The 15,000-nt window shown below is 36.8% G+C and overlaps 1 protein-coding gene across 1 annotated transcript; it reads left to right on the forward strand.

Moving 5' to 3' along the window:
* The first annotated feature begins 8,442 nt into the window (after positions 1–8,442).
* LOC137636207 (enhancer of split mbeta protein-like) lies at positions 8,443–10,600 on the forward strand. Its single transcript, XM_068368648.1, has one exon. The coding sequence runs from the start codon at positions 8,562–8,564 to the stop codon at positions 9,309–9,311; it is 750 nt and encodes a 249-aa protein (XP_068224749.1). The 5' UTR covers positions 8,443–8,561; the 3' UTR covers positions 9,312–10,600.
* Positions 10,601–15,000: the final 4,400 nt, after the last annotated feature.

Here is a 15,000-nt window from a genome sequence, read left to right on the forward strand (position 1 = left end):
TATTAGCCAAGCTACAACCCTAGTTGGAAAAGCAAGATGCAGTTGTTACCCCTGTACTCTTTTCCTTTCCTAGAGGAATCTGGTACTCATTTATTGCCACATTCTTCCTATTAAGGATCTTGGATGAGCTCCTGTAATGTTAAACTTCCAATCTTTTGAGGAGTGAAGTTGCCGTCCCGTTGCCTGTTCACATACGCTTGTTGCAATCACTGAGATATCCAGTTCGCTGATGGAAACCGTCAGAAGTTAATTGTTCTCTCTCTCTCTCTCTCTCTCTCTCTCTCTCTCTCTCTCTCTCTTATGTGTGTATATATATATATATATATACAGTATATGTATATATATATATATATATATACAGTATATATATGTGTGTATATATGTATATATATTCTATATGTATATGCATATATATTATATTTATATATATATATATATATATATATATTAATATTATACTGTATATGTATATATATAAAATGTATAATATAAGATGTATAATATAAAATGTATGTGTATATGTATATGTGCACACAGCCTACGCGCGCGCGCTCCGTATTCAGCATTGCGTGCAGCTCATTATGATAGCAGCATTCGTGACTTTGGGACTCGTGTAGTGTTATTATTCATTTATTCTTACACCGTGGCAATCAATCTTCAATCACGCAAACAGAATACTCCGTGATTGTTACGTTTAAACCTATAACTGACAGATCACGGATGCAAATTCACTCAAACAGCTATATTGTGTTTGCTAGGGATGTGGTGGCCGATGCTGTAACGTCTCTGACTGATGAACGCCAGACTGGGGTTCGAGTCCCGCTCAGACTCGTTAGTTCCTTTTGTCGTTGCAACCTCACCATCCCATGGTGGGTTTGGCGGAGCCTATAGGTTTATCTGCCGAGTCATCAGCTGCCATTGCCTGGCCCTCCTTGGTCCTAATTATGTTTGCTAGGGTAGTGGTGGCCGATGCGGTAACGTCTCAGACTGGTTAGAGTCTCGCTCAAATTCGTTAGTTCCTTTGGTCGTTGCAACCTCACCATCTCTGTGTGCTAAGGATGAAGGGTTGGGGAGCCGTTAGGTCTATCTGCTGAGTCATCAGCAGCCATTAACTGGCCCTCCTTGGTCCTAATTATGTTTGCTAGGGTTGTGGTGGCCGATGCTGTAACGTCTCAGACTGGTTAGAGTCCTACTCAAACTCGTTGGTTTCTTTGGTCGTTGCAACCTCATATCCCTGTGAGCTAAGGATGCGGGGTTGGGGAGCCATTAGGTCTATCTGCTGAGTCATCGGCAGCCATTGCCTGGCCCTCCTCAGTCCTAGCTTGGGTGGAGAGGGGGCTTGGGCGCTCATCATATGTATATATGGTCAGTCTCTATTGCATTTTCCTGCTTAATAGGGCAATGTTACTGTCCCTCGCTTCTGCCTTTCATGACCGGCATTTAAACCGGTATTTCGAAAATCGGACTTGAAATTAAATAAGAAATGAATACCGATATAACGAAAACCAGACTTAGAAGTGAATAAGAAAAAAACCAGTATTTCGAAAATCTGACTTAAAGTTTCCTCGTAACTTCAGAATAATGTTTCAGTGACTAGAGTATGTAACAAATCTTTTATTTAAAAAGAATAAATAATAATTTTATACGGTTTTTAACCACTCATAACTTGTGCATTTTTAAATTATGTTAAAACTATTTAATATTTTTTTACTTATCCTGATATCATTAAAAGATTCAATTGTTATTGTTATTGTTATTATTATTGTTATTATTACATGAGAGAGAGAGAGAGAGAGGAGAGGAGAGAGAGAGAGAGAGAGAGAGAATATTGAGCTAAGAAAATAACAGTTCAATGAGAGAGAGAGAGAGAGAGAGAGAGAGAGAGAGAGAGATAAGAAAATAACAGTTCAATGAGTGATAGAAATTTTGTTTGAAGGAAGCGACAATGTTTAACAATAATAAAAAAAAAAAACAGCAGTGTCATATATAGTAACAGTACCATTTGAATCTGGCAATAAAAAGATAAAAAAGAAATCAGACCTGAATGGAGGTGAGTATCATATTCATCAATTAACAGGCAGTTAAGAACACAAATTTTAAACTGAGGTTAAAGCCGTTTCGAGACGAAATGGCTTTAACAGTGACATCAAGTGTTTAGGGAAACGTCGCTAGGCACATCTGTAGTTATATTTATCCTGCGTGACGCACATCCCTCGTGAGACCCTGACGCACACACGAAGGGCATCATCTTTCTTCCGTCAGGAGAGATATCACAGTCCGGACTTTAATCCGTGTGACTTTATGGACTTGCGGTCGCCTTCCACAAATCAGAGAACGAGACATGCCAGCGTGACTTTAATTGGGCGAATGACTTAAACAGGACTCAAGTCGATTTAACTTCTGCCACATCAGCCTCCACGTAGGACTTTCGGGGATGACTTTCGAGGCCTTTTTGTCAATAATTGGACGAAGGATTGTCTTCTGTTTACGGGGACGAAAGATAACTGTATCCATGCACAATCCTCTTCTATCCCTGACGAGATTTGCTTTGGATCGTGTAAATAAACTGAGGGATATCTGATAATCGCTGGGGAGAGATATGGTCGGTCGGTGGAGCTGATAATGCCGTGAATATAGGACTTGGAATTCTGATGGCCTCGAGAGATGTGTTGTCGTTGGTTCATATTGACAGGAATCAGACTTGGAATTCTCGGTCGTTGGTTCATATTGACTGGAATCAGACTTGGAATTATCAGTCGTTGGTTCATATTGACAGGAATCAGACTTGAAATTCTTGGTTGTTGGTTAATATTGACTGGAATCAGACTTGGAATTCCCGGTCGTTGGTTTATATTGACTGGAATCAAACTTGGAATTCTCGGTAGTTGGTTCATATTGACGGGAATCAGACTTGGAATTCTTGGTTGTTGGTTCATATTGACTGGAATCAGACTTTGAATTCTCGGTCGTTGGTTTATATTGACTGGAATTAGACTTGGAATTCTCGGTCGTTGGTTCATATTGACGGGAATCAGACTTGGAATTCTCGGTCGTTGGTTCATATTGATGGGAATCGGACTTGGAATCCTGTTGGGCCTAAGAGATGTAACGGTTGTTGGTTTATATTGACTGGAATCAGACTTGGAATTCTCGGTCGTTGGTTTATATTGACTGGAATCGGACTTGGAATTCTGTTGGGCCCAAGAGATGTAACGGTTGTTGGTTTATATTGACTGGAATCAGACTTGGAATTATCGGTCGTTGGTTCATATTGATGGGAATCAGACTTGGAATTCTTTTGGGCTCAAGAGATGTAACGGTTGTTGGTTTATATTGACTGGAATCAGACTTGGAATTATGGGTCGTTGGTTCATATTCCTTCTTTGTGGGACAATTAAATTGAAAACTTGAAGAAAAAAAAACTTGCTTGAGGGTACACTCAGGCACACTATTCCATCTTATTTCTCTTCCTCTCATTTTGTTAAAGACTTTATAGGAGATATTTATTCTAATGTTACAGTTCTTAAAATATTTAATTTTTCCTTGTTTCCTTTCCTCACTGGGCTGTTTTCCCTGTAGGAGCCCCTGGGCTTATAGTATCCTGCTTTTCCAATGATAATAATAATAATAATAATAATAATAATAGAAAAGGACTATGTGCATTTCTATAACTTCTCTCAGTGATTGGTATTAAATTTGATGAGAATAAAATTAAGAATTCTATAAAATGAGAAGATAGAAAATATAATTATTACATTAGAAGAGAGAAGGAAACAATACACGAATGAAAGAAGAAATATGCGAAAGAAGACGTAGGCGAAGCGGTGTCAACAAAGTTGATCACTGTACTCCTATTGTAACTCTGTATATGGCTTTTGCTGAAATAAAGTATTATTATTAGTATTATTATTATTATTACTATTATTATTATTATTATTATTATTATTATTATTTGGAGTTTTCTGACATCTTGATAGAAACAAAGTTTGTAATTGTAATTATGGCTTTTACCCCTATTGTAACTCTGTATATGGCTTTTGCTGAAATAAAGATTATTATTATTATTATTATTATTATTATTATTATTATTATTATTATTTGGAGTTTTCTGACATCTTAATAAAAACAAAGTTTTAATTGTAATTAACGTCTATTTCCTTATAAGAAAATGGCTTTATATATCGTGGGCTTTACGTAGCTTGTCTGTCCTTTCGATAAAGGGAGAGTTATTGTTCGGCGAGAGACGCATAGCGATACGCAGTTGACATACAGAATTACAGATGAAGCCATCTCCCTTTTTTTTGGCAGCGTCGTCAGCTGCACGTGGAGAGAGAGAGAGAGAGAGAGAGAGAGAGAGAGAGAGAGAGAGAGAGAGAAAGAGATATTAATTTTACCTTGATGATAGAAATAGGTAAATACTTCGAGACCTTATAGATAATTATATTATAATTATCTATAAAGTGCATGGCTAATATGAGAGAGAGAGAGAGAGAGAGAGAGAGAGAGAGAGAGAGAGAGAGAGAGAGAGAGAGAGAGAGAGAGAGAGAGAGAGAGAGAGAGAATTTTGCATGCTTTGATCAATATAATGAGAAATATTTTGAAATAATTACAAAATATAATTTAAGTTTATATTCATACTAGAGAGAGAGAGAGAGAGAGAGAGAGAGAGAGAGAGAGAGAGAGAGAGAGAGAGAGAGAGAGAGAGAGAGAGAGAGAGAGAGAGAATAATTTTGCTTTAATCAATGTTAAAATGAGATCTGGAGGATTTTAAAATGATTATGAAATTGTTGAGAGAGAGAGAGAGAGAGAGAGAGAGAGAGAGAGAGAGAGAGAGAGAGAGAGAGAGAGAGAGAGAGAGAGAAATTGAACTCTCCCTCACTCACCGTTTGCCTTTTATTACATCGATCTATTGTCATGGAACATCCTCAATTTTTCCACCCCGAATCTTCAGAGGCATCGAAAACAAATCCACTTTTAAAAACAGCCATAACTCTGCAGCAGGTATAGTCTGGCCTAAGCAGAGTTGCCAGTTTGGCCTTTTTCAGGCCAAAAAAACTCGAGTTTGGACTTTTTCAGGCCAAAAAAATAAAATTTGGCTTTTTTTAATTGGTTGACCTTTAGTAATATGAGAAAAGGCGGGTCTTAAATATTACATATTTGGCCTTTAAAAGGTTCTGTTGATTAGAAGTTAGGGTTTTTCCTTTAGAAAACCTGGCAACACTGGGCCTAAGGTTCTGAGCATCATATAAAAAAAATGGAAGGGGGAGAAAAAATAGCTCCCTTTTTAAGAGCTCTACCTGTTCCATGGATGGCTAATGTGGGATGGAAGGGGAAAGGGGGGAGGGAAAGGGGGGGGGGGGTCAGTTTTTGGTAGAAACATGAGATCTATAGGAGAGGCGAAGAACATTGGGATGGTCGGTTTTGAGGATGGGAGAGAGATGACAGGTGGGGGAGTTGGGGGGAGTGTGGGAATGCCTTACCTTGGGGGAGGAGGAGGGGGGATGACTTTGTGACTTGAGAGAGAGAGAGAGAGAGAGAGAGAGAGAGAGAGAGAGAGAGAGAGAGAGAGAGAGTAATTTTGCCTTGATCAATATTAAAATGAGAAATTTTTCGAAATAATTGCAAGATATAATTTAATAGTTTATATTTGAGAGAGAGAGAGAGAGAGAGAGAGAGAGAGAGAGAGAGAGAGAGGAGAGAGAGAGAGAGAGAGAGAGAGAGGGGGGGGGAACATTGAGCTAAGAAAATGAACATCAGAAAGAGAGAAAATATTGAGCCAAGAAAATGAATTTCGATAAGACAGAGAAAGAGAGAGAGAAAGGACTTATGAGCTTTGGACACAGACAGACAGACATACACAGACAGCTAAGACTCACGAAAAAAAAAACTTGTCTAACCAGAGGGAATTGAGATGAAGCTGCTGTTGGTGATTTTTTTTTTTCTGGTTAATGGAAAAGGTTATTCCCGCTGTCGCTCAGGTAAGACCAGGATTTACCTGGGTGTCGTAATTAGCGTTCGCCGGTCACTCGCGACTTTCATTACATCCTTCAGAAGTCTACTAAATCTTATCTCTCGAAGGGAGCGGGGGTCTCCTGACTCTCCTCAGCCTCCGGAGGATAGTAGGAGAAGGTTGGGGATGGGATGGGGATTGAGGGTCTTGGGGATGGAGGGGAGGTAGGAGGGGTAGGAGGCTTTTCCCCTTTTTGCTGATTTCACACGCTGGAGGATTATGAGGAGGAGAAGCACTTCACGAGATTCGCCTCATCATTATCTTCATTTGGAGGTGAAGGGGGTGACGCAGTTACACACACACACACACACACATATATATATATATATATATATATATATATATATATCTTATATACTGTGTATATATTTTTTCTATTTATATATATACTGTATATATACACGGTATGTATACATATACACATACATACCGTATGTACACACACACACATATATATATATATATATATATATATATATATATATATATATATATATATGTTTATTAATATATATATATATATATATATATATATGTATGTATGTATATATATATATATATATATATATATATATATATATATATATATATACATACACACATATACATATGCATACAAACTAATACGCATTCGCTTTGTTAAATTCAGTATGATTTCTTGTCCACCGAACATTTCACTATTTCACTTCACCTTTACCATTGTGTACTTATCCTTTATCTTCCTTTGACATTTTTTTCCCCTTTCTCTTTCCCGCTCACCTGTGTCCATCGTCATTTCCTTTATCCAATCGCTTATTGTTCCCGAGGCATTATTATCTCCTGGAAGGTTTTGAGCCTTTTGATTTTTACAAATTTATTTTGTTTGTCTGTGTTTTTTTTATGATTTGATCATTATAAGATTGGAATTTAATTAATGAAATTTGATTTTTCCCAATTTATTTTTTGTGTCAAGTTTGTTTTTATTATGATTTGATTATTATAAAGTTGAAATTTAATTCATGAAATTTGATTTTTCGAAATTTATTTTTTTTTCTGTTCTGTCAAGTTTGTTTTTATTATTTGATCATTTTAAGATTGGAATTTAATTAATGAAATTTTATTTTTCCAATTTTTTTTTCTGTTCTATTAAGTTTGTTTTTATTTTATCATTATAAGATTGGAAGTTAATTCATAAAATTTGATTTTTTTTTCCAAATTTATTCTTATTTCTGGGATTGGTCAAATTTGTTTTAAGTATGATTTGATCATCATAAGATTAGAATGTAATTAATAAAACTATTTTTCCGATATATTTTTTCTGCCCAGTTTGTTTTCCTTATAATTTGACCATCATAAGATTGGAATTAAACTTTACAAAGTATTCTTATAAATAACGAGGTCGTATTTCATCTCATCAGTCGACTCCCTTCCGGAGGGCAACAGGTGTGTCCCAAAGGATCTCCCAGGCCACAGAAATCCTTTTGGGACTCAAAAATGCCCTTACGTTATTGTTATTGATTTGCATAAGCGAATCTAAAACCCATTTCAACATGCGGCTGTTTTCATTATGCATTTGCCACTCTCTCTCTCTCTCTCTCTCTCTCTCTCTCTCTCTCTCTCTCTCTCTCTCTCTCTCTCTCTCGGCAGTAAACACAGAAAACCTTTTGGGATCAAAAATGCCCTTACGTGATTGTTATTGATTTGCATAAGCGAATCTAAAACCCATTTCAACATGCGGTTGTTTTCACGATGCATTTGCCACACACACACACACACACACACTCTCTCTCTCTCTCTCTCTCTCTCTCTCTCTCTCTCTCTCTCTCTCTCTCTCTCTCCTCGGCAGTAAAGATCATCTCACAAGAGGAAGTGAGAGGATAAATAAAACATTAATGAGAGACTTGGGTAGATGCGGCATCGCTTCGGGCGACCAGCCCTTAAGGCAATACGACAAGGAAGCCAGCGACCCCGATATAACGACCCTTAACCACGATTGCCAGTCGATTCATTAGAGGCAGTGGCCCCTTCGAGGTACTGTGCTTGCCTTACGGTTTTTAGCGTTGTGAATTCCAAGTAAATGTAGTCGTAGGGATGTTAGTTTAAAGCGTGAGAAGATGGGAGGATTTTATACGTGCGTGCGTTCGTGCATGTTGGCCTGCAAGTGGGCACCCGCTACCGGCTGGGACGACGCACGGCGCAAGGTTCCCACGAGGCAGCTCCGGACGCGGGAGGTGCCAAGTACTGATTATTTTGTCATTTTCGTTATATCATTTTAAATTTATGTAGTTTATATTAATAAATTATATACGATTGACATAAATCGTATTGTGGAAAGTATACTCCCATTTTCTTACCATAGATAACGCAAAGAATCGTTAATTAGTTAAAGATTAATTTCTCGTTGGCAACTGTTGCAGGTCTTGACTTATACTATAAATACGACCCACTCCAATAGAACAACATTAGACCTGTACAGTAGATCGGTGTACTCGGACGTCTGCTCCTCCTTGGCCGTCTGTTATCGAAGGAGTGAAGAATATAGTTTGCCCTTCGAGTGAGTGATTTTGCCAAAATGGTTTCTTCGGTGCACGTGGAGCCCGTGTCCCGCACGGACCAGTACAAGCGGGTCATGAAGCCCCTGCTGGAGAGGAAGCGAAGGGCGCGCATCAACCGATGCCTCGACGAACTGAGAGATCTCCTGGTGGCGGCTCTGCAGGCCGAGGGCGAGACAGTCACGCGACTGGAGAAGGCTGACATTTTGGAACTGACAGTTCGTCACGTTCGGCGGCTCAACCAGAGACGCCGCCTCACTCTGCCCCCCGGCGGTCATGATCCTCGCCACGACGCCCTCAAGTTCCAGCAAGGATTCGTGGCAGCCGCCCAACAGGTGCAGTCCTTCCTGATCGCTTCTCCTTCCCTCGAACCTTCAGTGTCCTCCAGATTGATTTCTCACCTGACGTCCTGCGCCTCTGCCATGTCTGGCGTACCTTCCCCTTCCCCCGTCAGTAGCCCACCTACCCACGTCATGCCCCCGACATCATCGCCAGTGGGTTCGGTAGTTGTGAGTCCCCCTCGAGCAGTGCATCCTCCTCCTCCTCCACCCAGAGCAATTATGGTCCCTTCAGTGTCTCCTTCGATGTCTCCTCCTCCGCTGATGGACTTGAGCATGAAGCCCGCCCCTCACCCTCCAGCAGCGCCTAAGATCATAGCACCCACGCCCATCCGCGAAATACCCGTGGGACCTCAGGATTTATCCATGCGCCGCCCTCAGCCGAGGGAGGACAACCCATATGAAGGGAAGAGCTCCTGGAGGCCTTGGTGATCGAGGGGCCTCTCCCGCCGTCGTCGTTTTGTCGAGATAAATGTGATCTAACTTGATCTCGAAGGATCCCCCCACCAGGAGGCGCAGCAGAAGGAGGAAAGGGGGACACCTACATTAAATGGTCACTGGGACATTTTGCCTGTAGGAGAAAAAAAAAAAGTAGGAGTGCCAAGCAAGTGTGGATTCGTCGTGCCAAATACATAGCCTTTTGTGGATATATATATAAATATATTTCATAGCCCCTCCCCCTCAAAGCTACACTCCCCCCTCCCCCTTGTTATAGGATATATCTGAACCGTGACCCCCCAAAAATGGAGGATATTAAAATGCCTCCTCGGTGTTTGTTGTTGTTGTGATATAGTTTGTGATAGAGTATAAATATTTTTGTATATACAATCAATTTTTTTTAAGAGTTCAATACTGTGATAATACTTTAAACAAAAAAATCACCTTTTTTTTCTTTTGATTATCATGTAGATTAGTACCCATATGGGTTAGTAATATGAAGACCCACGATGCCTGCTGTCTTTCAGAATTTGTACAAAGACAAGATTATTCAGAGGAAAGATTTAAGATAATAAAAAAAAAGGTTTTTAGACAGTTTCATTGATTGAGCTCATGCGCTGTAATGTAAAATAGATTTTGATATACAGTTTTATATTTATATAGATTATAGTTCTTATAGACATCAGTTTTAAGATTATTTGGCAATAATTAACTTTTCAGTTTAAAGTTAATTGCACGCCCATATATGTGTCACAAAATGTTTATATTTTATTCAATGGAGTTACTACAAATCGTAGTATTACCTGCAAATTCTACTTAAACAATTAGTATTGTTTCTCAAGAGTTCTCCTTAAGTAATTTTGTGGTGTTTCTCATTTTCTTTTGTATTTTTATGTTTTCTCAACAATTCTCTTTTTGTATTTTTATGTTTTTTCAACAATTCTCTTTTTGTATTTTTGTTTTCTAAACAATTCTCTTTTTGTATTTTTGTTTTCTAAACAATTCTCTTTTTGTATTTTTGTTTTTTCAACAATTCTCTTTTTGTATTTTTTTATATTTTGATTATTCTAATTTCTATTATTTTTTTGTAAGGGTTTCCTTCACTATTCTGTTATTTGTGCATATATGAAAGAAATTTTTGTGCACATTTCGCTTTTTATTATCTGCTCAGCACATCAGTACAATTAGTACAATGAATTACAAGTTACTCTTGTTGTATTTTTGTTGATTATTCTTGTAAATTGTGATACCCACCTCTGTGATGAAATAAAAGACTTGTTTCTTCAAAATATTTGGTTTACTTCTTTCCTTATTTTTTTTTTTTTATACATATATTAATTATGTGGTTGTCAGTCATAATTTTCTTTACTGTTTTTGAGATATACATTACAGAAATGATTTCTTATCCCATAAAAATTAATTTCAAAATTTAGAAAAAAAATCATAATTTTATATTTTATAATAATTTTTATTTTTATTGTTATTGTAATCATCGTGATTCTAGATAATCTAAAACCTATCGAACTAATTTAAACATTAAGAAAAAAAAATCATAATTTTATGTTTTATTTTATAATAATTTTTATTTTAATTGTGATTAGTAATTGTGATACTAGATACTCTAAATTAGTAAATGATAAAAAGAATAATTGTAAAATCTCATTTATTCTTAATATAAAGAACCTCTTTTATGAAAATAAATTTTATGAAAAATAAGAACAGAAAGGAAATTATAGCCAAGTAATTAAAGCTCTCCTAGATCAATTAATATTATATCGAAAAATTGAAAATTTATCATGATCATGTAATTGAATTCAATCTGGGTATCCAGTCTTATGTTCAAGAAATGGACGCTGTGAATCAACCTTTTGAGGAAGATGGGAAGAATTATATGCAAAAGAAAAAAAAAAATTATGAGCTAACTTATGATACTGCTTTTTCTAAGAGAAAATATTTCATATAGATGGTAAGAATTATAAGAGCTAATATATACTGTTTTTTTCTAAGCGAAATTATTGCATATACATGAAATTTTGCATATAAAACAAAAATTAATAATTATAGATTTGGGGTCCAAGACAAGATAATATATTGTAACATGAAGTTAAAAAGGAATTATATAAATTGTCATTGATATAAATTTTGGATATATATATATATATATATATATATATATATATATATATATATAGTTGCTTAACTGAAACATCTCGATGGAAATTCAAACATCATCTTCCAAAATAACTTGGAAAACCGGAACAAAATATCCTAAAATAGTAAAAGCCCATTTTAGTTAAGAAAATAAAAAATTACCCTTAGCTTTTAATTTATAAAGAGGATGTAATCAAGAATAGTTTTTGATTACTACACTCACTTAAGAACTGTGTTTGCTATGAGGATTCATTTAGATTTTGATAATTAGATAATTAACGGATATTTAGAAGCTGCTTTAACTAGTAAACAACAGAAGGTTTCATTGCCAAATAATTAAATTTTTTATTAAAGTTATTAAAGAAAGTATTGATTTTGGTTAAATTAATATTATAATTATTGAAAGTATTAATATATAAAAATTATTTATTATTATTGTTTTTATTATTTATTATTATTATTATTATTACCTGTGTCCAGGCCATATGAAATAAATAATAATGATAATAATAAAAATAAGAAACGACGGATGAGGCAATTTTATCTGTAACTGAACTGCCCTTGTTTAGAAAAAAAAAAAAAACATTGTTTAGTTTCTAACTGGTATTCATGACATACGAAGGTCGGTTAAACTGCTTTGAAATTTGCTGGTCGTCAAAGGTACTACCGATATAAAGTATAGAGAAGAATATTAATGAACCAAATCTACTTTGGTAAATAACAAATAGTACGAGATAGTAAGTAGTCTTAATCTGGTGGCTGACGTTGTTAATAGTTTATATAGGACATATCTGGTTTGGCGTTGTTACTGTTTTAGAATGATTTATTGTTAACTTGTTCTCATCATTTATCCTTGTTTCCTTTCCTCACTGGGCTATTTTTCCCTATTGGAGCCCTTGGGCTTATAGCATCTTGCTTTTCCAACTAGGGTTGTAGCTTGGCTAGTAATAATGATAATACAGTAACGTCCCTGACTGGGGAACGCCAGACTGGCGTTCGAGTCCTACTCAAACTCGTTAGTTCCTTTGTTGGTCTCTACAACCTCACCATCCTTGTGAGCTAAGGATGGGGGTTTGGAGGAGCCTGGTCTATCTGCTGAGTTATCAGCAACTAATGCCTGGCCCTCTTTGGTCCTTGCTTGGGTGGAGAAGGGGATTGTGAACAGATCATATGTATATATTGTCAGTCTCTAGGGCATTGTCTTGCTTGATAGGGAAATGTCACTCTCCCTTGCCTCTGCTATTCATGAGTAGCCTTTAAACCTGCCCCGAATAGTCAATTTCCAAGCTAAATTAGAACAGCAACTCTTCTTGCATCTTGTTTTCTGTAAAAGTCTTTTCAAAATGCCCCTCCTTTTATTGCCAAACTTTGGCTATATCAGGCTAGGACACCGAGTAACTGTGTAAAATTATCTTCTTTCCCGCCGTTATCTGTACCTTAAGGGGTCGGTGTGCTTGATAAGGTCATCTTTCTTACCGTTATCACTATATTAAGGAGTCTGTTGCCTGATGCACCCTCTCCAATGCCTTCTGTCAGTGACATTGCCCTAGCAAGTAGAGCAATGCCCTAATGACTGACCATATATACACATGATCAGCACCCAAGCTCCCTCTCCAACCAAGCTAAGACCAGGGAGGACCAGGCAATGACTGGCGATGACTCAGCAGGTATTGTTCTCCTGTCTGGTCTTCAGCTGCTGATTCTCATCTTAATTTGTTGGACAGAAACTTACGGTCTATTAAATTTCTTATTCCTGATCTAGATATTAATCTCTGGCACCGTCGTTCAATTAGTTCATTATGCATGTTGCATAAGATTTTTCATAACTCTGACCATCCTTTACATTCAGATCTCCCTGGACAATTCTATCCTGTTCGTAATACTAGGCAGGCAGTTAATTCTAATAGCCAGGCCTTCTCCTTCATGAGGCTCAATACTACGCAGTACTCTAGAAGTTTTATTCCAGCTGTTACCAAGTTGTGGAATGATCTTCCTAATCGGGTAGTTGAATCAGTAGAACTTTAAAAGTTCAAACTTGCAGCAAATGTTTTTATGCTGATCAGGCGGACATGAGTCGTTTTATAGTTTATTTATGACATTTGTTTTTGATGTTGTTAATAGTTTATATGTGACATGTCTGTTTTGACTTTGTTACTTTTTTTAGAATGATTTGTTGTTAATTTGTTCCCTTCAGTTATTTATTTCCTTATTTCCTTTCCTCACTGGGCTATTTTTCCCTATTGGAGCCCTTGGGCTTATAGCATCTTGCTTTTCCAACTAGGGTTGTAGCTTGGTTAGTAATAATAATAATAATAATAGACCTGTAGGCTTACATCAAACATATTCTCTTTATATCGTCCTTAAATTAATCCTGCCATCTTATTCTCTGCCCTCCTTTCGAGTAGTGTAAATGATGAATATAAAACAAATAAAATCGAGAACCGGCAATAAAACTTCAAGAATGTGCCACCCTCCTAAATATCCATTTGAGGGAGAATTTATTCCTCCCTCATAACCTGAAGGAGGCGGAGAACAAATAACAAATGGCTCATTAATGACTCTAAAGGGAGATCTAAAGGGGAGCGAACTTCATGCCAAAGGGAAGGAGTCAGTCATGTCCGCCGACGCAAAGCGAATATCAATTGAATGTGTTGCAATATCTGCCGAAATCGTGGATCATTGTTAGCTTGTGTCTATAATCCATTGGGTAATTGTAATGACGATTGTTATGAAATGATGATATTGCTACTAACATAAGTACCACTACTAGTTGCCGTGGCCTATTGAAAACGTCCCTTCCTGGCGATCTTCGGACCGGGGTTTGAGTCCCGCTCAAGCTCGATAGTTTCCTCTGTAACCTCACCATCCTTGTGATATAAGAGATGGGAGTTTTCGGGCAGCCTATAAAAATACCTGCCGAGTTATCAACGGCCATTGACTGGCCCTCCCTGGTTCTAGCTTGGGCACTGATCATATTCAAATATGACCAATCTCTAGGGCATTGTCGCTGTCCCATGCCTCTGCCATTCATGAGTGGCTTTAAAACCTTTAATAATAATGATGATAATGTTTATTAGACTGTTGATATTTGCAGTATGACAACCACTACTACTGCTAATAATAAAGTCATTGTTTATCCTTTAATTGATCTTAAAGTTATCAGCTGGGGAGATATAATTATCCTTTATTCCATATTCGTTTAGAGGAAATTTAGGAGTACAAAATCTATGAGACCTGAGTTTTGTCCACGCTCATGACATGATAATTTTCACTAGTGTCCATAACTCTTCTGTCCTCATCATTAATTGCTTAGTCCTACTTTGTTCTAGCTTTATTGGTCATCGTTTTCATCTCATTAGGGATATTTTTTTTTTTTTTTTAAGGAGTGCTTATTCTTGATCATATTTTCATTAAAGAGGCTTTGAAAATATAATTTCACTTGAACAGATTTTACCAACTTAATAAATGAGTTTTTCATTACATATACACGTTTCATTTATTCATATATATATATATATATATATATATATAT

Source organism: Palaemon carinicauda, unplaced genomic scaffold (assembly GCF_036898095.1).
Source record: "Palaemon carinicauda isolate YSFRI2023 unplaced genomic scaffold, ASM3689809v2 scaffold2500, whole genome shotgun sequence".
Taxonomy (NCBI): Eukaryota; Metazoa; Arthropoda; class Malacostraca; order Decapoda; family Palaemonidae; genus Palaemon; species Palaemon carinicauda.